This window comes from Hemiscyllium ocellatum, chromosome 10 (genome assembly GCF_020745735.1).
Source record: "Hemiscyllium ocellatum isolate sHemOce1 chromosome 10, sHemOce1.pat.X.cur, whole genome shotgun sequence".
Classification (NCBI taxonomy): domain Eukaryota; kingdom Metazoa; phylum Chordata; class Chondrichthyes; order Orectolobiformes; family Hemiscylliidae; genus Hemiscyllium; species Hemiscyllium ocellatum.
This window is the reverse complement of record NC_083410.1, coordinates 11,172,032-11,199,528: the sequence shown is the minus strand read 5'-3', so window position 1 is coordinate 11,199,528 and position 27,497 is coordinate 11,172,032. Positions and strand designations below refer to the sequence as shown.

General features: G+C 45.3%; 1 protein-coding gene across 1 annotated transcript; it reads right to left on the bottom strand.

The window, feature by feature from the left end:
• On the bottom strand, positions 1 to 27,497 carry perp (p53 apoptosis effector related to pmp22). The gene is made up of 3 exons (XM_060831247.1): positions 27,120 to 27,497; positions 3,679 to 3,816; positions 1 to 2,146 (listed from the first exon to the last, which is right to left on the bottom strand). Exons 1-3 carry the CDS (start codon positions 27,313 to 27,315, stop codon positions 1,938 to 1,940), a joined length of 543 nt encoding a protein of 180 aa, XP_060687230.1. The 5' UTR covers positions 27,316 to 27,497; the 3' UTR covers positions 1 to 1,937.

Sequence of the window (27,497 nt, the reverse complement as noted above, 5' to 3'; positions counted from 1 at the left end):
TCCTGTCACCAAGTCACCCTTTATTTACACGTGCATAGTACATGACACTGACCCAGCTAGCTCAGAGGCAACTCCCAGCCAGGAGTCCCTGATTGGGGCTGTTGACCTGGTTCAATCAGGGAACTCATATTCTACAAGGTGCACCTAGCTGGCCTCATTCCAATCACTACAGGGAAGTTCCAAGATTGTTAAAAGGTGCTATATAAATGCAAGTTTATTCTTCAATGGAATTGGTGATACATAGACTCCAGACTGTTAGGTAAGAGTTATACTGACACAGCCAAGCTTAAATGTAATATCATAAAACCTAAGAGCTCAGAAAGTTCTTCCATTTGTGACAACTCTGAAAGAACTAACCACTTACAAAAATCCTCCAATCTTTTTCCCATATCCACATTTCAAACCATCAATTGCTTGCCTTTTGCAAAACTATTACAGACGTTTGTCACCACTCTACGTCCTAACAATCCTCCATGTGTAATTATCGTTTTAACCTTTTCTCTCCATGCCCCACCCCATGCTTTGAGAAGCTGAAGCTTTCCGACTGACAAATTATAAACAGTGTTTTGCAGACGTATCTTATCACTCCGCCCTCACAATTCAAAGCAGCATGACTCATAAACTTGTCTGTAAGTGCAATAACATTCTCGAGCAGACACAGGTTAGGAGAGGGCCCCTCGAGACTGCTCTGCTATTTTATAAGATCATGTTTAATTTGATCACGGAGTCAACGCACATTCCTACTTCCCTCATTAGTCATGAAACTGCCATAAAAACATTCAATGTCCAAGGAAAAGCTGTGTAAATGTATAATGTAAAGAACTGTAGAGCGATGAACACAGAGGGAGGCCATTTGGCCCACTGTTCCTATGCTAGCTCTTTCTCCACAATTTGCCCTTTGAATATTTTTCCTATGGCTCTTTGAAAGTTAATAGTGCTTTTACCACTACTCTTTCAGGCAATGTACTGCAAACTGTAACAATTTGTTGCATAAAGATAATCACCTGTGCAGTTCATTTTCCGATGATCTTAAATTTGCTTCCTCTGATTAGAGACTGTTTTTCTCAATCCAGCTGTATAAACACTCAGAAGTTTGACCAACTTCTAATACATATCCCCCTATTGCACCCTCTCCCCTATGATTAGAACCATCATATTCCAGAGAAGAAATATTTACAGACAATATGTATAATGTGCACTTTTAATAAAATGGTCAGAATTGAAACTTCAGAATGTCAATTATTATTTTTCATACAACATCACCTGATTTAGGTTAACAGGTTTGTGCCTGCATTCGGAAGAGCCATAGAATTTTTTGGTCAAAGATAAAAATTTAAAGAAGAATACTTGAATGGCAATATCATCCTATACTTAACGTGGTCCTTGCATTAAAAAAAACCTTCTGCACTCTCTCGTCTGGAAGTAATTTCTATCGTAATCCTTATCTGACCTTGAGACACCATGATACTCTCTCACACAATCAACATTATTCCAACTTCTCTCGCCAGTGCCAACACTTGTTTTGCCCTAATCTGGACCACAATTTATACTATTAAGAGGAAGAAGTTGCCAGACAGGGAAGTGGAAAGAGTTGCCATTTCAATTTTTAAGATTCAGATGCTGGCTACAAATTGCATTTGGTGACGGTCTAGTGTCTATATCGATCCCCTTCCACATCCCCAAAATCTTATCTCTTGCTATCCCCAACACCAGCAAGTCTATTTAAAGCCAAAATTCTTTTTTTAAAAAAAAACTACCTTAACATATAAAAACAAGAGCTTAGTTGAATCCAGTACTTGTGTGTAATAACATGTGCAGGCTCTTTTGTTTCTCAAAAAGAAATGGAACATAGTCATTCCTCTGGCAATTTGAAACAGCAAATATACACGTGTGCACGGCACCAGAGTCAAATCTTCACCACCGCTGACTCCAAGGGCTCAGCCGTAGATATAGATGGGCTTAGCTTGACCGTAGAGTTCGTCTTCGTACTTGGGAAGGCAGCAGAAGAAAATGCCACAGCCGATCATCAGGATTGTGGCCCCCCACCCAAAGCCATAGCTCCAGCTGTACTCATAGTTGCCATTTTTGATGAGGGTCTTGGTGAAATTGACCGGGTACACGATGAGGGCGATGAACTGGAAGAGGACTGTGGGGGTGGGGGTGGGGGTGGGGGATGGGGCGGGGGGGGGGGTTGCAGAAGAAAACATAGTTAGAGAGGGAAGGAAAAAAGAACACCCAATACATCAGCTATCCGGGATTAGCCCAATTTTAACCTTTTTACACGTGGAGTGAGTTTTGAATTGTGTTTTGAACTCAAACTCAACATTTGGCTTCATTGTTGCTGGATGCAAGCTTACTGCTGAAGGCTCACTGATCCATTTCCATAACCAGAAATATCACCAGATTCATTGTTGGGACAGTATTTTCAGAGTGAGGAATTTGAATTGCATTCCAATTTAAATATAGCAATCAACTTCCACATTCTCACTGGTCAATTGATTCTGGATGTCACCATTCAATTAAATTGATCAATCTGTGGATAAGGGGTCAGCCATTTTGGACTCAAGAGGGTATGGAAATTCCTTTGGAACTCCCTTTCCCAGAGAATAGTCGAAGCTCAGTCACGGAGTATGTTGAATACTGAGATCGAAGGGTTTTTGGAGAATTAAAAGTCCTGGGGGTAGGGCAGAAAGGTGCAGTTGAGGTAAACTATCAGTTAGGATTTTACTGAGTGACAAAGTAGGTTCGTGGGTCCAGATGGCCCCCTCCTGTTCCTCATGTTCTTTATTAAAAATATTTTCCTAATGAACAGATTTGTACAACACTTTCCTTGGAGGGGAGTGAAGGAAAACCTGCATTGATCCATCTGTACATGGACCAAAGTGCCGGACATAAGCCAAGAATCCCCAGTTGATGAGCAAACTTTGGGGTTCTAGTTGAGGAGTAGCAGGGTTCCTTTTTTATTTTGACATCCCCTGCTTTCATCAATGCTACCTGTAACTAGCTGCTCATTCTTTACACAGTGCATCTGTGGGTTCTTGCTGCACACAGCGGAGCTGCCATGTTTTGCCACACATTAACACTGGTCATCCAACTGAATTATTAGAGTATAACTGAGTCAGCTGAAGGGGGTACAAAGATTACTCAGAGGAAAAACTCCCTCACTGAGTGAGTGATCAAACTATGGAGCAAGCTAGCTTAGCAGGTGTGGAAACAGTCATTGTGCGATTTAGGTACATTTTACTTCCAGAAAATAATATTCTGAATTGTAATTATAATTACTCGATCTCAGAACAAAAGGCAAGTTACTTAGCGCTGAGATGAGGATGAATGACTTCACGCAGCAGGTGATAAACTTTCACAATCCTATGAGAATTCAGTTATTCATTAACTTCAAGTCAGGGAATGACACAATTCTACTTATTAAGGAAGTCAAGAGATGTGTTGATAAACATAGGAAAATGCTGTTGAGGTAGATGATCATCCACGATCTAGAATAACAGGGAGAGCTGAATGGCCACTCCTGCTCCTACAATAAGAGTAATTTGAGAATGACGCCTGGTTTGGGAAAACCCTGTGTTTAATCTGGGTCTGTTGTAGACTCACTGAGTTTGAATCCAGTCAACAAGTGAGGGCCCTGGGGAAGGAGCGAGGTATTTGCCGAACAGCAACACTTACCAGCAACAAAGAGAATGATACCAATCACTCTCAGCAGACCCGACTGCTCCTTGCAAAGAGCAAAGATGGACAGGATGAAGCAAATGATCAACAGGATACAACCGATTATCAGCAGTGCTGCAGTAGCCTTCGCCCATCCTGGTAGAATGAAAGGACCAATGTCATTTATTATTGCAAAAAAATACATCTGGTTCACTGATGTCCTTTAGGGAAGGAAATCTGCCATCCTTACCTCGTCTGGCCTACATGTGACTCCAGACCCACAGCAACCTGGTTGACTCTTAACTGCTCCCTGGGCAATTAGGGATGGGCAAGAAATGGTAGTTTAGCCAATGACACCCTCATTCCATAAACAAGCGTTCTCAAAAACATACCAGGGTGGGTCGAGAAAGTGGTTAATAAAGACGCAGCTTGACAACGAGAAGGACAGAGTAGTAAAACAAGGATTTTAAGGTGAACCTTTATGAAACACTAGAGTGTTGTGTCCAGTTCTGGGCAGAAAATGTGTTGCTGGAAAAGCGCAGCAGGTCAGGCTGCATCCAAGGAACAGGAAATTCGACGTTTCGGGTATAAGCCCTTCATCAGGAATTCCTGGATTCCTTGGATGCTGCCTGACCTGCTGCGCTTTTCCTGCAACACATTTTCAGCTCTGATCTCCAGCATCTGCAGACCTCACTTTCTCCTCCAGTTCTGGGCATCACATTTTGAGAAGGCGTTGGAGATGGTGCACAGAAGATTTATAAGAATGGTCCCTGGGATCAGCGACTTTAGTTACAAGGATATGAAATGGAGAAGGTGGATCTGTTCTCCCTAGAGAAGAAAAGGTGGAGAGATTTGAGAGAGGGTCTCAAAATCAAAATAAATGACTTGAAGGGGAAGGATTTGTGAAGTTCTGGGGGTAGACAGGAAGGTCGCTGTGTTGCGCTTACAGAGACCCTGAAAGGTTAGGAAGCCTCATTTTGTGTTATTAACATTCTACGACCCAATACTTCTTCTAATGGAGGTAAACTGCACACAAAAATCTCCCATAAACTACAAAGCAAAAGGACTGAATGATGGGGGGAGACAGTTTTTCTTTAACATTGGCCCTGGATTGCTTACTTCCACCAGAGAAGAGAGACAGGGCCTTGTGCTGAGGGAACGGGAAATGGCTGCTTTAAGGAAAAGAGAATTTGTACTTTCTTTGAGAGAGCGAGTTGGGAAGCAGGTCATCGTTTCACCACTTGACGCCACGTCTGCATGTGTGGTCTCACACCAGCTCTCAAACAAATATTTCTCAGCTCTGGGATCTATAAATGGCACTAGTCCATGCTTTGAAATGAAAGACCCATTTAAAGTCTAACCACGCGGGTGAGAGTGGTCGTTTGGCATGGTAACCCGAGAGCTCTTTGTGCTTTCTCCCACGGGACTGGGAGGCAATCCTCTATGCAGCTGCTCAATAGAAAAGCCTGACAGAGAGAGGTTGTTCCCAGACCAAATACTCGTCCTATTTGTACTCATCTATATCTAGTATTGTGGTTGCATAGTTATCAATAGCACCATGGTCCCTCCCCTCTTCATTCTTCCTTGCTGATCTCTGCACCATCTCCCATTCCTTCCCACTGCATTCCCACTCCACCTGGAATTCCTGCTGCTTCCTCACGTTTTCCTGCAATTAAGACACAGGTATGGGACCACCTAGTCTCTGGTTTACCTGCACTGCTCTAGTATCCACTGAAGACAAAATCATTCTGAGCAGAAACAGTCCCTTTGGCCCATCTTTCCTGTGCTGGCTCTTCAACTTAGCACAATTACCTTGTGCAAATCTTCAGCTCTCTCCCTCTAAACCTTGCACACTATTTCAGTGGAAGCGAACATTCATCACCTTTCAGTGCCTCAAATGAACCTGTCTCCACCACATTTCCAGGCAGAGCTTTCCAGATCTAAACTGCTCAGTGTGTCAAAAAGTTTTTTCCCACTTCATTCGCGCTACTTTTGCACATCACTTTAAATCTACCCCCTTCTTCTTCCTTTTACAAGCGGCAACAGTTTCTCTCTCTTTACTCCATTTAGCTGTAGGAGTTGCCAGAGCACCCTGGTCACAAGATGTTGGCTGGAGAGAAAGATAGTTGCATTTATGTAGCACCTTTCACAGCTTAGGATGCACCAGACAGCCATTGAGGCTTTTATTTCCCTGACAGTGCAGTCTGTCATCTGAGTGAGCTGCAAAATAGAGGCCAGATCCATTGTTAGAACCTGAAAGGGTTAACTGCCTTCACAAGATATGTACCACCCACAGACTGTTCCAGAGGGAAGCAGCTAAGCAGTTCTCAATTGTGTCCTATCGGCCCCTACATGCTCACAAGAATGTGTATTATGTTTCAGTAAATAGTTAACAGTACAAAGCTAAAATGGTAACCATAATAAGGAGGCCCCGGTGTTGAAGTGGGATGAACAAAGTCAGAAGTCACATAACATCAGGTTACAGTCCAACACATTTATATAAAATGACAAGCTTTCAGACCGCTGCTCCATCATCAAGTAACAAAGGAGCAGTGATCTGAAAGCTTGTGATTTTAAATAAACCTGGCGGATTATAACCCAGTGTCGTGCTCCATCTGACTAAAATAGTAACATATGTTTGATCTTAAATTGAGCCAAATTGCCTCAGAGGAGACCATAATTTTTCCCCGATGTAATGTATCTCATTACTAAGCAATTTGCAATAAACCTATTTTCTGGTCGTCAAGATTGAGACTAATTTCTGCCACAACAGTTTTGCGGGCATCCTTCCCCAGGTGGCATCTGTAAGGAGGACTGGTGACTACCCAACACACCCCAGAATGCATCAGATATTGTAGCATAGTGACCAGCCACAGTGATTTGCCATTATAATAAAGCCTACCTCGCCTTCCTACAGCAACTGCACAGGCCACTTCCCTATAATCTCACTCCTCTCAGTGGGGAGAGAGTGACAAACTGGGAATGCTGCAGCGGACATGCTGTTGGATAATGGAACCCCATGGATGGAGGCTGAATTTCGGACAGCAGGGTTGAAAAAGGGAATACTTCAAACAAATGTGGGCTGCCAGTGACCAAGCCATATTCCGAACAGTATTAGTGGGTCTTAGTAAGACTGCACTGAGAGAACTGTCGACAGTTTAGCTCTCTTACTTAAGCAAGGCTCCAATTGCATTAGCAATTCAGAAAAGGCTCATTTGACTAGTTCCTGAGATGGAAAAGGAACAGCACGTCAGGCAGCATCTGAGGAGCAAGACAGTCAAGACTTTAGGCATAACCTTTCTCCTGCCCACTTCCTTCTCCCCCCTCCCACTCCTTCTCCTCCTCCACTCCCCCCCCCCATCCCTTCCTCCCACCCTCCTCCTCCTGATCAGGAGCACTGACGAAGGGTCTTGCCTGAAACGTTGACTTTCTTGCTCTGCAGATGCTGCCTGACCTGCTGTTCCTTTTCCAGCCCCACAATTTATCGATTCCGAGTCTCCAGCATCTGCAGTCCTCACTCGCTCCTAGTTCCTGAGGTGACACGGGTGTGTTCAGAAGTTGGATCTGAACACACTGAAGTTTTGGAGAATGGGAGGAGCATGATCTTGTTGAAAGAATTCAAATTCTGAGGGGGCTGGACAGAGGCTGAGAAGATGTTTTCCCTCATAGGGGAATCTAGAACTGGCATGCTCTGTTTCAGAAGAAGGGACCTCCCATTTGGAGAGAAAGGTATTCCATCAGCCGGTCGTTAGTCTTTGCAATTCTCTCCCCCAGAGAGGGGCAGAAGCTGGGTCATTGATGAGAGACACAGCTGAGCTAGACTGGATTGCTAAAGGGGAGTCACAGGTTATAAGGAGCGAGCAGGAAAGTGGTGTTGAGGCCACTGGTATCATCTGGCAGGACAGGCTTGAGGGGCTGAATGGTCAACTCCTGCTCCTAATTGTTATTTATGGTCAGATACCAGACATGGGCCTAATGGGTTGACCTTCCACCGTTAACTCCGAAAGCCACGAATTCATGCTCCACTCCCGAGATTCAAGAACATTTGCACATTCTCCCCGTGTCTGCGTGGGTTTCCTCTGGGTGCTCCAGTTTTCTCCCACAGTCCAAACATTTGCAGGCTAGGTGAATTGGCCATGCTAAACTGACCGTAGTGTTAGGAGAAGGGATAAATGTAGGGGAGTGGGTCTGGGTGGGTTGCTCTTCGGAGGGTCAGTGTGGACTTGTTGGGCTGAAGGGCCTGTTTTCACATTGTAAATAATCTAATCTAAAAAAAAACATTCTTAAGGCTGACCTGGCCATTTGAGTACAGGGTAAAAACAATGACTGCAGATGCTGGAAACCAGATTTTGGATTAGTGGTGCTGGAAGAGCATAGCAGTTCAGGCAGCATCCGAGGAGTACAGTATGAGTGCTGCACTGTCAGAGGTGCTGCCTTTCTCAATTAACTGGATGTCCCATCTGGTCACTCAGATGGATGTAAAATGTTCCATGGGGATTGTTTAAAAGAAATACAGAGATTTTCTCCCTGCTACCCTAGGCACAATATTTATCCCTCAATCAACATCACTGCCACAGACTATGTGGTAATTATTACACTGCTGTTAGTGAGAGCGCGCAGTATGCAAACGGTTGCTGCCCTTTCCTATGTTACAACAGGGACTGTTCTTCAAAAAAGTAGTTCATTGGATGTAAAATGACTTTGGATGGTTAGCAAAGGTGCTAAGTAAACGCAAGTCATTTCACATAGGAGGTGGGAAACATTGTTAGTACAAGGTGTGCCCAGGTAAGATGATCTCTCTCAATCTGTGCAAAAGGGCGGTGTCACAATACTGAAGGTGTTTCATAAATTTAAACAATTATGAACCAGCTCACAGCACAGCAGTTGTACCTACCCAGCAACTCCCTCACACAGAGACGCCCTTTCAAACTGTAAACTTGTCTTAGTGTGACTCATGACAAAGCCATAAATCACCCTGTACACAGTACTGCTCCCCTCACTCAGTGCAGCACTGACACTGTTCAAGGGACTCTTAGAAAATTAAGATTAGATTAGAATCCCTACAGTGTGGAAACAGGCCTTCATACCAACAAGTCCACACCAACCCTCCAAGAAGCAACCCACCCAGACCCATTCCCCCACATTTACCCCTGACTAATGCACCTAACACTATGGGCAATTTAGCATGGCCAATTCACCTAACCTGCACACCTTTGGACTGTGGGAGGAAACCAGAGCACCTGGAGGAAACCCACACAGACACGGGGAGAAACTGTGCAAACTCCACACAGACAGTTGCCCAAGGTGGGAATTGAACCCGGGTCCCTGGCGCTGTGAGGCAGCAGTGCTAACCACTGAGCCATTGTGTCGCCCATTAAGAATAGATTGATTTAAAAAAAATAGACTTACTGCATTTACATTGCCACAGAGTGTCCCCAGTGCATAATTTAAAGAAAACAGGTTATTTCATTTATGTTGGCAAGTCTTAATTCTCCAGTCCCAAATTTAATTGAACTGAGTATTTTTGCTCAGCCATTTAGAGCAGGGACCTCTATAAAAAGGATGGGCTACACCTGAACCTGAGGGGCACCAGTATCCTTGGGGGGAGGTTTGCTAGTGCTCTTTGGGAGGGTTTAAACTAACTCCGCGGGGGCATGGGAACCAGGACTGTAGCTTTAGGGTACAGGACCTTGAGTGTAGGGAGGTTAGGAATAATGCAGCGATCTCTAAGGAGGGTGCCTGTAACCAGAAAGGTGGATTGAAGTGTGTATACTTCAATGCCAGAAGTATAAGGAATAAGGTAGGTGAACTTGCAGCGTGGGTTGGTACCTGGGACTTCGATGTTGTGGCCATTACAGAGACGTGGGTAGAACATGGACAAGAATGGCTGTTGCACGTTCCAGGGTTCAAATGTTTTAGTAGGATCAGAAATGGGGGTAAAAAAGGGGGAGGCGTGGCATTACTTGTCAAAGACAGTATCACAGCAGTGGAATGGACGATGGAAGAGGACTTGCCATCTGAGGTAGTTTGGGCTGAGGTTAGAAATAGGAAAGGTGAGGTCACCCTGTTAGGTGTTTTCTACAGGCCTCCTAATAGTCCTAGAGAAGTAGAGGATAATATTGCGAGGATGATTCAGGAAAAGAGTGAAGGTAGCAGGGTGGTTGTTATGGGGGACTTTAACTTCCCAGATATTGACTGGGAGAGCTATAGCTCGAGTTCATTAGATGGGTCGGTGTTTGTACAATGTGTGCAGGAGGGTTTCCTGACACAATATGTCGACAGGCCAACAAGAGGGGAGGCTATATTGGATTTGGTTCTAGGTAATGAACCAGGCCAGGTGTTAGACTTGGAGGTAGGTGAGCACTTCGGGGACAGTGACCACAACTCGGTGACTTTTACTTTAGTGATGGAGAGGGATAATCGTGCGCCGCAGGGCAGGAGCTATAGCTGGGGGCAGGGAAATTATGATGCAGTGAGGCATGACTTAGGATGTGTGGATTGGAAAAACAGGCTTGAAGAGAAGAACACTAATGAGATGTGGGGATTGTTCAAGGAGCAGCTACTGCGTGTCCTCGATAGGTATGTACCAGTCAGGCATGGTGTAAAGGGCCTTGTGAGGCAGCCGTGGTTTAGTAAGGAATTGGAGTCCCTTGTGAAAGGGAAGAAGGCGGCATATGTAAAGATGAGGCGTGAAGGTTCAGTAGGGGCGATTGAGAGTTATAAGGTAGCCAGGAAGGAGCTAAAGAGGGAGCTAAGAGAAGCGAGAAGGGGACATGAAAAGTCTTTAGCTGGTAGGATTAGGGAAAACCCAAAGGCTTTCTACAGGTATGTCAAGAATAAAAGGATGACTAGGGTAGGTATCGGTCCAGTCAAGGATAGTAGTGGGAAGTTGTGTGTGGAGGCGGAGGAGATTGGAGAGACATTGAATCAGTACTTTTCATCAGTATTCACTCAGGAACAGGACACTGTTGCTGATGTGAATATGGAATCACAAATAATTAGAATGGATGCCCTGGAAATATGCAGGGAAGAGGTTTTGGGAATATTGGAAAGGATGAATATAGATAAGTCTCCTGGGCCTGATGGCATTTACCCCAGGATCCTATGGGAAGCTAGGGAGGAGATAGCAGAGCCATTGGCCTGGATTTTTATGTCGTCATTGTCAACGGGAATAGTACCAGAGGACTGGAGGATAGCGAATGTGGTCCCATTGTTCAAGAAAGGGAGTAGGGATAGCCCTAGTAACTATAGGCCAGTGAGTCTGACTTCAGTGGTGGGCAAAGTCTTAGAGAGAATGGTAAGGGATAAGATTTATGAACATCTGGGTAGGAATAACGTGATCAGGGATAGCCAGCATGGTTTTGTGAAGGGCAGGTCGTGCCTCACAAACCTTATTGAGTTCTTTGAGAAGGTGACTAAGGAAGTGGATGAGGGTAAAGCAGTAGATGTTGTGTATATGGATTTTAGTAAGGCGTTCGATAAGGTTCCCCATGGTAGGCTAATGCTAAAACTTCGGAGGTATGGCATTGAGGATACATTAGAGGTTTGGATTAGGAATTGGCTGGCTGGAAGGAGACAGAGGGTAGTAGTTGATGGATTATGTTCATCTTGGAGCACAGTTACTAGCGGTGTACCACAAGGATCTGTTTTGGGACCATTGCTTTTTGTTATCTTTATAAATGATCTAGAGGAAGGACTTGAAAGCTGGGTAAGCAAGTTTGCGGATGACACAAAAGTCGGTGGAGTTGTGGATAGTGAGGAAGGAAGTGGTAGGTTACAGCGGGATATAGATAAGTTGCAGAGCTGGGCGGAAATGTGGCAAATGGAATTCAATGTAGCTAAGTGCGAAGTCGTTCACTTTGGTAGGAATAACAAGATGATGGATTACTGGGCTAATGGTAGGCTACTTGGTAGTGTGGATGAGCAGAGGGATCTTGGTGTCTATGTACACAGATCTCTGAAAGTTGCCACCCAGGTAAATAGTGCTGTGAGGAAGGCATATGGTGTACTGGGCTTTATTGGCAGAGGAATTGAGTTCCGGAGTCCTGAGGTCATGTTGCAGTTGTATAAGACTCTGGTGAGGCCTCATCTGGAGTATTGTGTGCAGTTTTGGTCGCCATACTATAGGAAGGATGTGGAAGCTTTAGAACGAGTGCAGAGGAGGTTTACCAGGATGTTGCCTGGAATGGTAGGAAAATCTTATGAGGAAAGGCTGAGGCACTTGGGGCTGTTCTCATTGGAGAAGAGAAGGTTTAGGGGAGATCTGATAGAAGTGTATAAGATGATTAGGGGTTTAGATAGGGTAGATACTAAGAACCTTTTACCGCTAATGGAGTCAGGTGTTACTAGGGGACATAGCTTTAAATTAAGGGGTGGTAGGTATAGGACAGATGTTAGGGGTAGATTCTTCACACAGCGGGTTGTGAGTTCATGGAATGCCCTGCCTGTATCAGTGGTGAACTCTCCTTCTTTATGGTCATTTAAGCGGGCATTGGATAGGCATTTGGAAGTTATTGGGCTAGTATAGGTTAGGTAGGATTCGGTTGGCGCAACATCGAGGGCCGAAGGGCCTGTACTGCGCTGTATCCTTCTATGTTCTATGTTCTATGTTCTATTTCAGAGGGCAGTTAGGAGCCAACTACAGTATCGTGGTCTGGAGTCACATACAGGACAGACTGGGTAAGGACAGAAGATTTCCATCCTTAAGGGGCATTAGTGAACCAGATGGATTGTCCCAACAGCCTACGGTAGTTTTTTGGTCAATATTACGTAGACTAGCTTTATATTCTTAACATATTAATTAAACAAGGAAGTGATGGCCTAATGGTATTATCACTAGATTATAATCCAGAGACTGTGGTAATGTTTCGGGGCCCTGCCTCAGCAGATGGTGGAATTTGAATTTGATAAATATCTAATGATGACCATGAATTAATTGTCGATTGTCAGGGGAAAAACCTCCTGTGTTCTTTTGGGAAGGAAACTGCCATCCTTACCGGTCTGGCCTACATGTGACTCCAGACGCACAGCAATGGGGTTGACCCTTAACTGCCCTCTGAACTGGCCCAGTCAGTGACGCCCACATCCCATCAATGAATTTTTTAAGGAGTGAGTTTAGGGGAGAGAGTGAATCAGTATAGTACATTAAATCCAAAATAAACATGGAAAAATCTGCTTTCAGTCTACAAAGAGAAAGGGATATTCTGGAAAAGTGAATTACTGAGAAGACGGGGTAGAATCGCACACTGTGAGCCCTGGCTTTTGTGAGTTAATAATTCCCAACACTTGTTTGCTCAGAAGTCATTTAGGATCAAATTCCGACACCCAGTGTCTGCTCTTCCCTCTGCTGCCACCTGATATGAAGGCTTGCTCAACAACAGCGATTCACATTCCCCAAATATTTCCTTCTCCTCTTCTGGTAGAGAGACAGTAAGTGTCTGTACTAACACCATTCCATTACTAGGCCAGTGTTTGCAACGATTCCAAAGGGCCCAACAACTGAGAGGGGAGAATTCCTGTTTAACCATATCATAGAATCCCTACAGTGGAGATGCAGGCCATTTGGCCCATTAAGTCCACACTGACCCTCTGAAGAGCATCCCACAAAGACTCACCCCCCCCCCCCCCCATTATCTTATCTCCATAACCTTACATTTCCCATGGCTAATCTATCTAGCCTGCACATCTTGGGACTGTGGAAGAAAACCAGAGCATCCGGAGGAAACCCCGGGAGAATATGCACATTCCACACAGACAGTTACCCGAGGCTGCAATTGAACCCAGCTCCCTGTTGCTGTGAGGCAGCAGTGCGAACCACTGAGATACCCGTTTCAGCTTACCAGCTGATGAACAGGAGCGTTCCGAAATGGAAACTGCACAATTAAATCTTCTTATCCATGGCAGAGATAGAGACTATTCAGCCTATCACTGCAGTACAAGCTCTTTGGAGACAGGTCTCGCTACCATCCTGCATCGCCCCATCCCCCTCCTTCCGTGTCCAGTGCTAGTTCTCCACAAGAGCGACTTTGACAGTCTTACTCACTTATCTTTCCATACAACCCTAAAATCTCATCTCTGTGGAGAATTTTCCCAGTCCCTTTTTGAAAGCCACAGTTGAACCAGCCTCCACCACAGTCTCTGGCAGTGCACTTCCACATCCTCATCACTCGCTTTATCATTTGTTCAATGCAAGCTAGTTTTACACTTCAGAAAGTGTTTCATTTCTCCCGACCTAGGAATTAACCTTTTCTATTTAAAAATAGGTTTGTTTCTTTTTAGGTTTGGAATGAAAATGCTGACATTTTCCCCTGTTGAATTAAAAAGCCATGAGTCTTCAGAAATAGCACCCACATGGAAAAAGATTACCAACATAACACTGCAGAACTGATGATAAAAGAATGGCAGACAGACAATGCAGCGAGGGTGGACAGTTTGTACAGTAAACACACCTGCCAAACAGAATTTGTTATCAAACCACAGTCTGACTCACTCTGACCTTGATGGTGGTAAGGGGCCATCTCCAAAATGCATCAGATTATTCTAAACGAACAACTATTTGTTAGTTGGTTTCTGGCTTTGATCTACACAAGATCATCAGAAAGAAGCAGGACAGTGGTGAAGCAAGCTCAAAGGACATTTAGTAAGATCATGGCTCTTTCGATTATGGCCTTAACTCCACTTTCCTGCCTGTCCCCATAACCCTCAACTCTAATGAACTTAAAAACTGTCTAACTCCACCTTGAATATATTCAATGATCTGGCCCCCATGGTCCTGCCCAAAGTTGAATGATCCTCAAAAGAAATTCCTCATTTACTTAAATGGGACTCCCCCTATTTTTAAACTGCGACCACTCGTTCTAGATTCACCAACGAGAAGAAACATCTTCTCTGGTTCACATCTGACAAAGTCAGAAGTCACACAACATCAGGTTATAGTCCAATAGGTTTATTTAGAATCAAAAACTTTCAGAGCGCTGTCACGTGATGAAGGAGCAGAGCTCTGAAAGCTCGTGGCTTTGAATAGACCTGTTGGACTACAACCTGGTGTCATGTGATTTCTGAGATTGTCCATTCCAGTCCAACACCGGCACCTTCACATCATCAGGCCTCCTCTGAATGTTTCAATAAAATCACCAACCCATTCTTTTAAACTCCAAGGAGTATAGGCTCATCCTGCTCAGCTCTATATTACAAGCTTAGCCTTTTATCCCAGGACTTAGATCAGTGAACTGTTTTCAATGCAACACATCCCTTCTTAAGTAAGGAAACTAAAACTACATGGTCATCCATTTACCTGTAAAGGTGTAGCAAGAATTCCTTACTTTTATAAGCCATTCCACTAGCAATAAGGACCAACTTAAACCATTTACCTTCCTGTGTACTCACTGCTCCTACAATGTTAAGATTGAAATTCATATACAAAGACACCTAAATCCCACAGTATTCTGTAGTCTCACCATATTTAATTAACATTCTGCTTTTCTATCTTTCAAAATAAAGTAGGCGACTTCACATTTTCCTACATTGTACATTATCGGCTGATTTTTTTTGACCACTCATTTGACCTATTTATATCCCTTTTATTTAAAAGAGCCTTGCGTCCAAAATACAACTTGCTTTCCTATGCATTTTTGTATCATCAGCAAATTTGGTTACAATTCTTTCTCCTCCCCCATCCAAGTCACAGATGTATATTGTAATCGGGTGATCCTGTGGCATTTCGCTGTTTATCATGCTGAAAAATAACCCATTTATTTCAACTCTCTCTTTCCTGTGGGTTAACCAATCCTGCAATTGACAGGAAACAATATGACACATTGTGGTTACCCTGTGCAACTATTTTGAACATTTAATATTGGGGTCACTCCAATAACGAAACATTGCGGAATTTAGCTAAAGTCCACATTCCTCAATTATTCTTTGCATCATTGCTATCATGTGGCAAATCTAGTCTATCCCATCTTGATAGATACCATCTCCACCTTCTCACCACAATCCTCAGTCTTCTTGTCTCCTAATGCTTCACTTATTTGGCATTCTTCCCTGGTGCTTTATACCATGCCTGTTATTACCTTTGCTTTTCAAGTCCTTAAATTGATTTCCAGAGAGTCCAAGCCTATCCCTCAGTGTGATTCAGCGGCTCACACTCTCCCTTTTGAGTCAGAACTTTGTAGGTTCAAATCCCACTCCAGAGACCTGGTGTCTGTGATCTAGGCTGATGCCCTGTATGGATACTGACAGTGGTGCTATCCATCTGATGAACCATCAAAGTACGATCCTTCCTGACCTGTTGGGTGGGTCTAAAAGATCCCTATTGTGAAGATGATAATGAAAGCCATCCCTTGTGTACTGACCAATAGTAATTCTTCAGCCAGCGTCACAAAAACAGATGGCCTAATAAGTATTACAATGAGGGGATAACTTAAAATATGAAGTTGAGGCCACTAGCAGGTCAGCCATGATTTTATTGTATGGTAGTGCAGGGCTGAATGGCCTACTCCTGCCCCTGATCTATTTGTTCCAGCAAGCTTTCTGTGAGCAAATTGGCTGATTAGAGTGAGCTACTGCTGTAGGGTAAAGTTGCTAACTGGCTTTCACATCCTACGATTGTGAAAGGCACTACATAAATGCAAGTCTTGAATTGGTTTTGGCAATATTTTTAAGCCTTTCACAATGTTGAAAACCTGAATTAGGTCGCACTGAAGCTTCCACTTTCTAAAAGAAATAACGTGTTTTCCTCGTCAGTGTAAGTTCCGAGAACCAGAATCATCTAAATTATGTCGTTTCACATCCTCTCTCATGACAGCAGTTAGCTCCTTCCTCAGTTTTACCCTCTCTCTTACTAATGGAAAGAGGATAGAATCAGTATCGTACCAGCACCAAAGCAGTCCAATGGACCCATCGAATCCACTAGCGTATTCCTATGCGATGTCATTTATTGTCTATCCCTAGTTACCCAGCAGAAGGTGATGGTGAGCTGCTTACTTGAACTGTTGCAATCCATGTGCTGTCAGTAGACATATAATGCTGTTAGGAAGGGAATCCCAGGATTTTGACCAGAGACACTGAAGAAGCAGCGATATATTTCTAAGTCAGTATGGTGAGTGACCTGGAGAGGAACCTGCAGGTGGTGGTGGTGTTCCCATGTACCTGCTACCCTTGTCCTTCTAGATGGTACTGGTAGTAAGTTTTGAAGGCGCTATCTAAGATCTTTGGTGAATTTCTGCAGTGCATCTTGTAGGTAGTACACACTGCTGCTACTAAGCGTCAGGGGTGGAAACAGTGGATGTGGTGACAATCAAGCAGGCTGCTTTCTCCTGGAAGATGTCAATCTCCTTAAGTATTGTTAGAGCTGCACTCATCCAGGCAAGTGGGCAGTATTCTATCACACTCCTGGCTCATGCCTTGTTGATGATTTGCATGTGACTGATCCCTTTTATGTATATTTCTAACTTCTCCATTAATTGCATATGCAATTATCTTCGGTTAGTACCATCTCACCAAGCACTGTCATAGGGTTGTAAGTACAGAAACAGACCCTTCAGTCCAACTTGTCTAGTCCCATTTGCCGGCATTTGGCTTATGCCCCTATAAGCCCTTCCTATTCATGTACCCATTCAGATGCCTTTTAAATGTTACCATTCTACCAGCCCCACCACATTCCATACATATACCACCCTCTATGTGAAAACGTTGCCCCGTGGTTCTCTTTTAAACCTTTCCCCTCTCATCTTAAAACTATGCCCTCTAGTTTTGGATTCCCCCATCCAAGGAAAAAGACCTTGGCTATTTACCCTATCTGTGCCCCTCATGATTTTATAAACTTCTGTAAGGTCAGCCCTCAGCCCCTGACACTCCAGATAAACAGCCCCAGCCTATTTAGGTTCTTCCTATAGCTCAAACCTTCCAATTCCAGCAACATCTTCGTAAATCCCTTCTGCACCCTCTCGAGTTTGACAACATCCTTCTTCTAGCGATCTGTCACTGTTTATCCTAAACAACTTATTGGGTGTGTGTGAGCTCTCCATCAGATCACCAACTTTCCACACTTGCAAATAAATACTCCAACGTCTAATGTTTCACTTCCGTACCATAACCCACACTCCAGTGAATGCCCTAACGATGCACCATTGTGTTTATCCATTTGCTCTACATCCTTCTTGGAAGAATTGGCCAAAGCTAACCACAATAAGCCAAACGCTGCCCACCCGGAAGGCTTCTAATATTCAATGTTCCTCTCTACGTTTGGATTGTTTGCCTTTAAATACCTGGCACCTTTCATGATATCATCTTCTTCTGTTTCTCTGGCTACCTTTAGTGTAGAAACCTTTTGCTATAGAAATGTAAATTACTGTAACGATGCAATTAAGGATTTCACTTGCCTTTATTGAACTTTACTGACTTGCACAGCCGGCTTTAATGACTGTGCACACCAAAGCCTGTCTGCTCATCATTATTAATCCTGCCTTTTACACCTTACCCTCAATGTACGTAGATTATGAAATAACTCCAAAGAGTCCCCCTTTCTTTATACATGGCAAGTTCATGACACTGATCCAGCTCCTTCAGAGCCAGCTCTGAGAGGGAATGGAACCTCTGATACTCCTGTTTTTTTTTGAAGCAGTGCCTTTCACAAAAGGCAATGCTGTGTGATCAAACAGTGAAAGGGGATACTCTTGTTTTTACCTGTCAGCCAGAGCTCCCTGATTAGACCAGATTAACAGCCCCAATCAGGGGACTCATATTTCACAAAGTCCACCTGATTGACCTCATTACAATCACTGTCAATCCACAGTGCAAGAAAAAGCTTTCTGATCAGTGTTTGTTACGTACATGAATTTTCTACCGCTTCCCTTTATTTAACCCTGTCAGTGATAACTTTCTCAAACAAAAACAGAAATCACTGGAAATTCTCAGCTGGTCTGGGAGCAGCTGTGGAGAGAAATTTTGTGTGGCCCATATTCAGAACTTGATAGCCTCTCCTTAAGTGCTCCCATGTCATCTGCCTCAACCACTCCCTGTAGGAAGGAATTCCACATGCTCACCAAATTCAATGTAAAGAATTTTCCCCAAATTCCCAACTGGACTTTTTAGCAATTATCATATGTTTGTGACTATTTCTGGCCTTTCCTGGAAGCAGAGACATCCTTTCTACATCTACGTTGGCAAGAGCCTTTCAAAACTTAAAAGTGCTTTCTCTTCAAAAGTCTTCTTCTGCTGTTGTAGCGAACGTGCAGTAATTATTCCAAGTTCCAGAGTAGGACACTGTTGTCAGACTTGCCAATTGTTGAAAGCTTCATTTAGAGAAATGCTATTCTCTTGCTCACCTCCCTGCCCTTGCTGCTGTACTACCAAATGGATGACTCCAGCTTCCGTCTGCCTGAATGAGGCAGCTAAAAGAAAAGAAAAGAAAATTCCCAGATGTTTACCACCAGCAGGTAATGAAGTACAGAGGGAGGAGAGAGCCTGAAGAGAAGGAGAAATATGGAATTGCACTCCAACACAATTTTGTCCCAATCAGATCTGGTACAGGGTAGGCTGGCAGTAGAGGTCATGGAAAGTTAGTATAGGAAACAGGAATAGGCCATTCAGCCCCTCGGGTCTGCTCCATTCCTCAAGGCTGACCAGATATTAGCCTCAACTCCACTTTCCTGCCTGTTCCTTGATTCTCGTAAAGTTTAAACATCTGTCTATCTCAGGTCTGATGTGGAGGTGCCAGTGTTGGAATGAATTAGACAAAGTTCATCAAATATGTTCAGGCCTGAGACACAGTTAAAAACTACACCACACCAGGTTATAGTTGAATTTATTTGGAAGTATGAGCTTTCGAAGTACTGCTCCTTTGTCTTGTGAGGTTTTTGACTTTATCTCATGCCTTTACATATTTGATAGAGGCTAGATTAGAGTGGTGCTGGAAAAGCACAGCAGGTCAGGCAGCATACTAGGAGTCGGAAAATCGATGTTTAGGGCAAAAGCCCTTCATCAGGTATAGAGGCAGGGTGCCTGCTGAGTGGAGAGATAAATGAGAGGGGGTGGGTTTGAGGAGAAAGTAGCATAGAGTACAATAGGTGAATGGGAGTGGGGATGGAGGTGATAGGTCAGAGAGGAGGGTGGAGTGGACAGGTAGGACAGGTCATGGGGACAGTGCTGAGCTAGAAGGTTAGAACTGGGGTGAGGTGGGGGAAGGGGAAATGAGGGAACTGGTGAAGTCCACATTGATGCCCTGGGGTTGAAGTGTTCCGAGGCGGAAGATGAGGCGTTCTTCCTCCAGGTGTCGGGTGGTGAGTGAGCAGCGGTAGAGGAGGCCCAGGACTTGCATGTCCTTGGCAGAGTGGGAGGGGGAGTTGGAATGTTGGACCACAGGGCGGTGAGGTTGATTGGTGCCGGTGTCCCAGAGATGTTCCCTAAAGCGATCTGTGAGAAGGTGTCTAGTCTCCCCAATGGCATCTGCAATCCTTGTTTTTATCTTTTGCATATTTGATAGTCCAATGTCCACGATGTAGAGAGCATCGTAGATTATAATCTCTCAGGGAATTTCCTGTATGAGACAATTTACTCTTCACTTTGGAACCGTACCCCCCCAGTTTTCCTATAAGGGGACACAATCTTTCAACATCCACCTTGTCTAGCTCCACAGGATCTTCTAGTTTCATGAAGATCGCCTCTCATTCTAAATCCACAGAATATACGTTCAACATTTTCCCGTAAGACAACTCTTCCAGTCCAAGGATCAAACTTGTGAACCTTCTTTGAACTGCTTAGAATTCAGCATATTCCACCTTAAATAAGGTGTACAGGAGCTAGACACAGTCATCACGTTGTGGTCTCAGGAAAACCCTGTGCAGGTAAATCAGACTTCCCTACTTTTGCATTCCATTCACCTTGCAGAAAAACAGACAATATTTTACTTGCCTTCCTACGTGCTTGCTGTTCACCTCTTGTGACTCTTGTATAAGAACACCCAGAGTTGCGATTTTTGTACCAAAATGATTTTTGTTCAAACTTGTACTGCAATTGTTTGTGGAGAAGGAAAACCGTCACTCAACTTTGCAACAAAAGAACAAAGGCCTTCAAATTAGCAAAGAATTGAATCAGGGAGTGGTTTCCAAACTTGTCAAACTTGTATCTTAGCAACATATGAAATAGCCTGGAGTGCCCAGAGGTAAGGGCGGTATTGAGACAGAAACTAGTGTCTAGGCTTGCTGTCTCAGGCCTTCAACCTGTGTGGTCCCACTGCTCGATTGATCGTCACTTTTGTTTCATGTGCTCACCGTGGTGAGGGCATCATGCCTCTTAGCTATGTCAATGAGACCCTCCTATGCCATAAAGATATATGAAAAATAAATTAATAGCAGGATTTGGTCATTCACCCCTTATGACTATTAAATAAAATCATGGCTGATTGTGGTCACAATTGTAATGTCATTTCCTGCCTACTCCCAAACATCCTTTGACCTCGTTGTTAGCCAAGGATCAATGAATATAACACAAATATCGTAATGGGTTCTGTGCCAATACTGACACCATAGATCAACCATGGTGGCTAACACTGAAAGGGGAATAAGTAGATTTAAATGAGATCCACTTAAATCACACTCTCTCTCTGGAGGTCACTAGTATGCTGGACTTGGCCCGGAGGGCAAAGGTGTGGTTGACCATAACTGCCCTTTGAAATGGCCGAACAAAACACTGAATTCGAGGGCAATTAGGGATGGGCAACAAATGGTGGTCTTCCAAATGACACTCACATCCCATGAAAGAATGAGGAGAACTCTTGCCTTATACCTGAAATTGAGAGTTCACCCATAGCCACACTCTGAAGACTTAAACTTGACATTACCGAAGTGTTATAGCACAGGAGGAGGCCATTTGGCCCATAGTATCTGGCCTGGCCATGTAGGCTGACATGTTGAAGTACCGAGAGAAGTACCACACACGCACACTGGGCTTTCCACCCAGTATGCTCACACATTAAACACACACGTCATTTAAATATTTCTACCACATTAGTCAGTCACAAATATTTAACAACTCCACCCTGAGACTAGCTAATTCTATAATGTACCCAGATTCAAGATCCTCTCAGTCTGGGGGACTGAGAACCATGCGCCAGGCAGTGTTAACAACTCATGGAATCGGCACAGAAACTGCTCAAATGACGGAACAGTACACCACCTTGTATTGTATGGCATCATTCTACAAGGGTTTGAATGGCCTACTGCTCCTATGTCTTCTCGAACACATCACGGCTCCACTCGGTCAATTATTTTGCAAAGAGATAAAATAAATTTGTTCACAATAGCCAAGTAGAATTCCTTTTTTTTAATTGGGTTGTGCAGTGAACATGTTTCACACGCCATCCCATCCTTGAATCACATACTTCAGGTGCTCTCGATGTGGTCTTCTCTACATTGGGGAGACCGAAGGTAAACTTAGGGAACAGCTCACTGAGCATTGCAGCAGGGTCCACAGGAGCTGACCGGACCTCCCATTCACCAGCCATTTCAATTCCCCCAACCGTTCCCTTTCTGACATGACCATCCTTGGCCTCCTCCATTGCCAAATTAACCCACAGCTCCTAGTGACAAACAACACCTATCTTCTGCCTGGGCACCCTACAGCCCTGAGGACTCAACACTGAGTTCTCCAATTTCAAATAACCTCCCTCCCCATCCCCTGACTCTCTTCCTAGCCTCTCCCCATCCCTTCCACTCCTTGCTGCCACCAATCTGATTCATCCCTCCCATTGACCAACCAGGTCGTACCCTCTGCCTGTCTTCAGCTATCCCCACTTCACCGCCCTGCCCCTGCCACCCCCTTTATCTGCATCTCCCCCTACACACACCCCGAGTCCTGAAGAAAAGTTACACCTGAAACAGCGACTTCTCCACCTCCTGATGCTGCCTAACCTGCTGTGTTCTTCCAGCCTCTTGCCTGTCTACTTTGAATCCCATTCTTGAAAAACAGAAATACTTACACATGGTCAACGCTTTCACTGGTGTTGAGAACAACAACAAATGCGCGTGATCAGGAATGAGATGAAATGAGAGAAAGAACCTTTTGCATTTATTTAGCACCTATCACAACATCAAAATGTGTAGTCACTGCTGCACTACAGCATCACTGAGGAAAAGGTTCTAATAGAAAGCTCCTGGATGTAACTTCCCCTTTCAAGTTTACAGGTTTCTTTCTTGTGTTTGGACCCAAAAGTGTCAACCAGTCTCCCATCGCTTTCTCTCTTTCCATTTTTCCTTTCATGACACCTTCCCACCCTCTCCATTTCTAATTTCTGTCCATCTCTCACCGCCAGATTCATCTTCTCTGACCAACCTCCTGTAGATCTTACAATGTAACAGAGGTGCCTATAGCATTCTTAAAATGGCACAAATTCCGATTTACTTGTACTGCGTTACATTTGAGGAGAAAGTGAGGTCTGCAGATGCTGGAGATCAGAGCTGAAAATGTGTTGCTGGAAAAGCGCAGCAGGTCAGGCAGCATCCAAGGAACAGGAAATTCGACGTTTCGGGCATAAGCTCTTCATCAGGAATGAGGAAAGTTCCCTTGGATGCTGCCTGACCTGCTGCGCTTTTCCAGCAACACATTTTCAGCTCTGTGTTACATTTGACCCCATTTAGCAGACAACAGTTTTAACTTTCCATTCTGCTTTTTCACAACTTACTTTCTCCCCCTCCTCTGTGCCTCTTTTTATCTCACTCTAATTTTTACTTTCCTCTGTCACTGTCTCCTCTCTCAGACTCTTTTTTCACCCTCCTATGTGTTGCATCCGTGGTCTTGCCTCTCCCTGTGTCTGCGATCGTATCAATATACCTGTAATAGAATCACAGATCCATATAGAAGAGGACCTTTGGCCCATCAAGTCTGTACTGACAAACTGTACTCTAAACCTATACTAGTCCCACTTTCCAGCACTTGGCCTGTAGCCTTGAATGTTATGACAAGTGTTCATCCACATACATTTTAAAGATTTGAGATTTCCCATCTCCACTACCCTCCCAGGCAGTGCATTTCAGATTCTCATCATCGTCTGGGTGAATTATTTTTATCCTTAAGTCCCCACTAAACCTCCTTCCGTTCAATTTAAAATAATGCACTTTGTTATTGACTCTTCAACTAACAGCTGCATTCTATCCACTCTGTCCATGCCCCTCAATCTTACACATCTCTAGCAGGCACCCCCTGCAACCTTTCCTACTGTAAAAAAAAACAACCCGAGCTTAACCAGCTTCTCTGAAATCCTCCATCTCAGACACACTCCTGGTGAATGTCCTCTACACCTTGTCTGGTGTTATTACATTCTTCCTACACTGTGGTGTGACTAGAACTGCACACACAACTCCAACCGTGGCCTAGCCAAAGTTCTGTACAGAAACCCATAGTTGACAGTTGTGTTTTAACTACCCTGGCTCTAAGCTGTGTTAATCCTTCCCCATACCCCTTTTTCTTTTAAGACGCCCCTTAGAATCTACCTCTGTGACCAGGCTTCTGGTCATCTGGTTCAGTACTGCCTTATGTGGTCTGGTGCTAAAATTTCTCCTGTGAAGTGCCTTGGACTATGTTAAAAGTTTCCTGTTGCTGTCAGACTATACTGTCTCCCAGGAGTTTCAAGAACAGCCTTCACAATCCCAAACTTTAAATTTGCCCAATGCTTTCACCTCACCCTATTCCAGTCGTCTTCCCATGTACTTCCGACTCATCACTGTATCTCTCTTAGCTGCTCGTTGGATGCTGCCTGAACTGCTGTGCTCTTCCAGCACCACTGATCCAGAAACTGTATCTCTCTTTCCTAGTTTAATCCTCTCCCAAGCCAATTTCATTTCCCTTTCCCTATCTAAGGCCCACATTTTCTGTGACTGTACATGCAATCTCCTCACCAGATTTCTGTCTCTGCTCAATTTTTCTCTTCGTATTGAAAGATTCTTTTTTAAATGTTATGGATATCCTGTCAATGGCGGGAGGTTGCTTCATTTTAATTCTGCTGCATGAAATAAAGACTCTGTTAGGGAGTGAACTGCAATGTTGGTGTTAGAATGTATTATTAACAGATGTACTATGTAGGCAGTCAGTTGGCCAGGCTTCTACTGACAACAGTTGATATCTGCTTCAGACAACGTTCAAATCAAAAAGTAAAATGGAGGAAAGCACTAGATTAATTTTCAATTAAACTTGGCATCAGAAACTGACTTGTGTTCTTACTTGATCATTTATACGTCTTCTCTTTTATGTTTTGCAACATGTCTTCTCTACTCTATTTCTCCTGTGCACACACCCTCTCTTTCTCTGTCCGTTTACATTTTTGTTCTCGCTGTCCTCACTCAAACACTTTGATCTGCGTCATGTTGTTTCTATCACATACAGACCTATTTTCTTTTCACTGCCTTTCTGAGTCATCTTGTCTGCATCTGTCCCTCCTCTCTGTCTCAGATTTTTGCTTGTGTCTGCCTCACTTTCATGTTTCCTCTTGTTCTCTTTCATTTGACCCTGGCACTCTCTCCATCTCTTTTCTTCACTGCCTCATGCCCTGATTTTTCTTTCATTTTCAGCTCTGGCTCTTTCTGATTGTCCTTTAATGTTGTTGTCTCAGTCAGTTGGTCACCCTCTTCGCTGACCTCTTCACCATCTCTTTCATTAATTCACTGCCTTCTCCCATCCCCATTTCCTTTTACCTCTTTTTTTTAAAATCTGATTTTTTTTTGCGTGGTTTGGTTTTGATCTTGTGTCAACTTTCACATTTTCTTTCTATTACTTTCCTCTCTCTTTCCATGATTCCTCCACACTCGATATTTCTTGTTCACTTCTCTCTGTTCTTCACGCCTCCTTCTCAGTTTAATCTCACTTTCTCTATGTTCCTCTCCCATTTAAACTTCCTTCCAGCTTGACTCAGTTGCCTTCATTCTTTTCCCTGCTCCATTCCTCCCCTTTTCTGTTCTCCCCTCACACTCTCCACCCCTCGCTCCTCTCCCCTCACTCACTTCACCCCTCGCTCCTCTCCCCTCACACCTCTCCCCTCACACACTCCACCCCTCGCTCCTCTCCCCTCACACTCTCCACCCCTCGCTCATCTCCCCTCACACTCTCCACCCCTCGCTCCTCTCCCCTCACACTCTCCACCCCTCGCTCCTCTCCCCTCACACTCTCCACCCCTCGCTCCTCTCCCCTCACTCTCTCCACCCCTCGCTCCTCTCCCCTCCCACTCTCCACCCCTCCCTCCTCTCCCCTCACACTCTCTACTCCTCGCTCATCTCCCCTCCCTCTCTCCACCCCTCGCTCCTCTCCGCTCACATTCTCCACCCCTCGCTCCTCTCCACCCCTCTCTCCATCCCTCGCTCCTCTCCCCTCACACTCTCCACCCCTCGCTCATCTCCCCTCACACTCTCCACCCCTCGCTCCTCTCCCCTCACTCTCTCCACCCCTCGCTCCTCTCCCCTCACTCTCTCCACCCCTCGCTCCTCTCCCCTCACACTCTCTACTCCTCGCTCATCTCCCCTCCCTCTCTCCACCCCTCGCTCCTCTCCCCTCACTCTCTCCACTCCTCGCTCCTCTTCCCTCCCTCTCTCCACCCCTCGCTCCTCTCCCCCACACTCTCCACCCCTCGCTCCTCTCCCCTCACACTCTCCATCCCTCGCTCCTCTCCCCTCCCTCTCTCCACCCCTCGCTCCTCTCCCCTCCCTCTCTCCACCCCTCCCTCCTCTCCCCTCCCTCTCTCCATCCCTCGCTCCTCTCCCCTCCCTCTCTCCACCCCTCGCTCCTCTCCCCTCCCTCTCTCCACCCCTCCCTCCTCTCCCCTCCCTCTCTCCACCCCTCGCTCATCTCCCCTCCCTCTCTCCATCCCTCGCTCCTCTTCCCTCCCTCTCTCCACCCCTCGCTCCTCTCCCCCACACTCTCCACCCCTCGCTCCTCTCCCCCCACACTCTCCACCCCTCGCTCCTCTCCCCTCACACTCTCCACCCCTCACTCCTCTCCCCTCACACTCTCCACCCCTCGCTCCTCTCCCCTCACACTCTCCACCCCTCACTCCTCTCCCCTCCCTCTCTCCACCCCTCGCTCCTCTCCCCTCACACTCTCCACCCCTCGCTCCTCTCCCCTCACACTCTCCACCCCTCGCTCCTCTCCCCTCACACTCTCCACCCCTCGCTCCTCTCCCCCACACTCTCCACCCCTCACTCCTCTCCCCTCCCTCTCTCCACCCCTCGCTCCTCTCCCCTCACACTCTCCACTCCTCGCTCCTCTTTCCTCACACTCTGTCCATCCTTCCTTCCTATTTTCTCACACCTTGTTCTTCCTCTCTGCTCTTTTTTCCACCAACTCCCTCTCTTCCTCCTTCTCCCTGTCTCCCTCCCTCTTTCTTTTCTCTCAGATCCCCTTCTCTCCTCCCTCCCTCCTTGTGTGTATAGTGTGCCTTCCCTTCCCTGTCCAGTTCCCAGCCGGTCGCCTCTCCTTACCGTAGTCCATGAGGGAGGTGGGTTCCCAGTTGGGGTCCCTGCCCCTGAACTGTTCCCACAGGGAGGCATAGTGATACTTGGAGTCCACCCAGCCGGAGCTCGCCGCCAGTGCGATGATGTCGAAGATGATAGCGAGGAGCAGCAGCAAAGGCAGGATCCATTTACAGCGGGGGAAGGCGAGTCCGCACTTAAACATGGCCAGACAGGACCGAGACCGCTCCAAGAGGCAGAGAGAGAAACTGGGCAGCTGCCTGGTTAGCTCAAACCCACAGCGAGTGCCTCTCCCAGGTCAGACTGTGAGAGCACAGCAACACTCACAGCCTTTGGCTTGTCTCACTCACTCAGTCCACACCCCAAACCTGTCGAGGCACAGGGAGG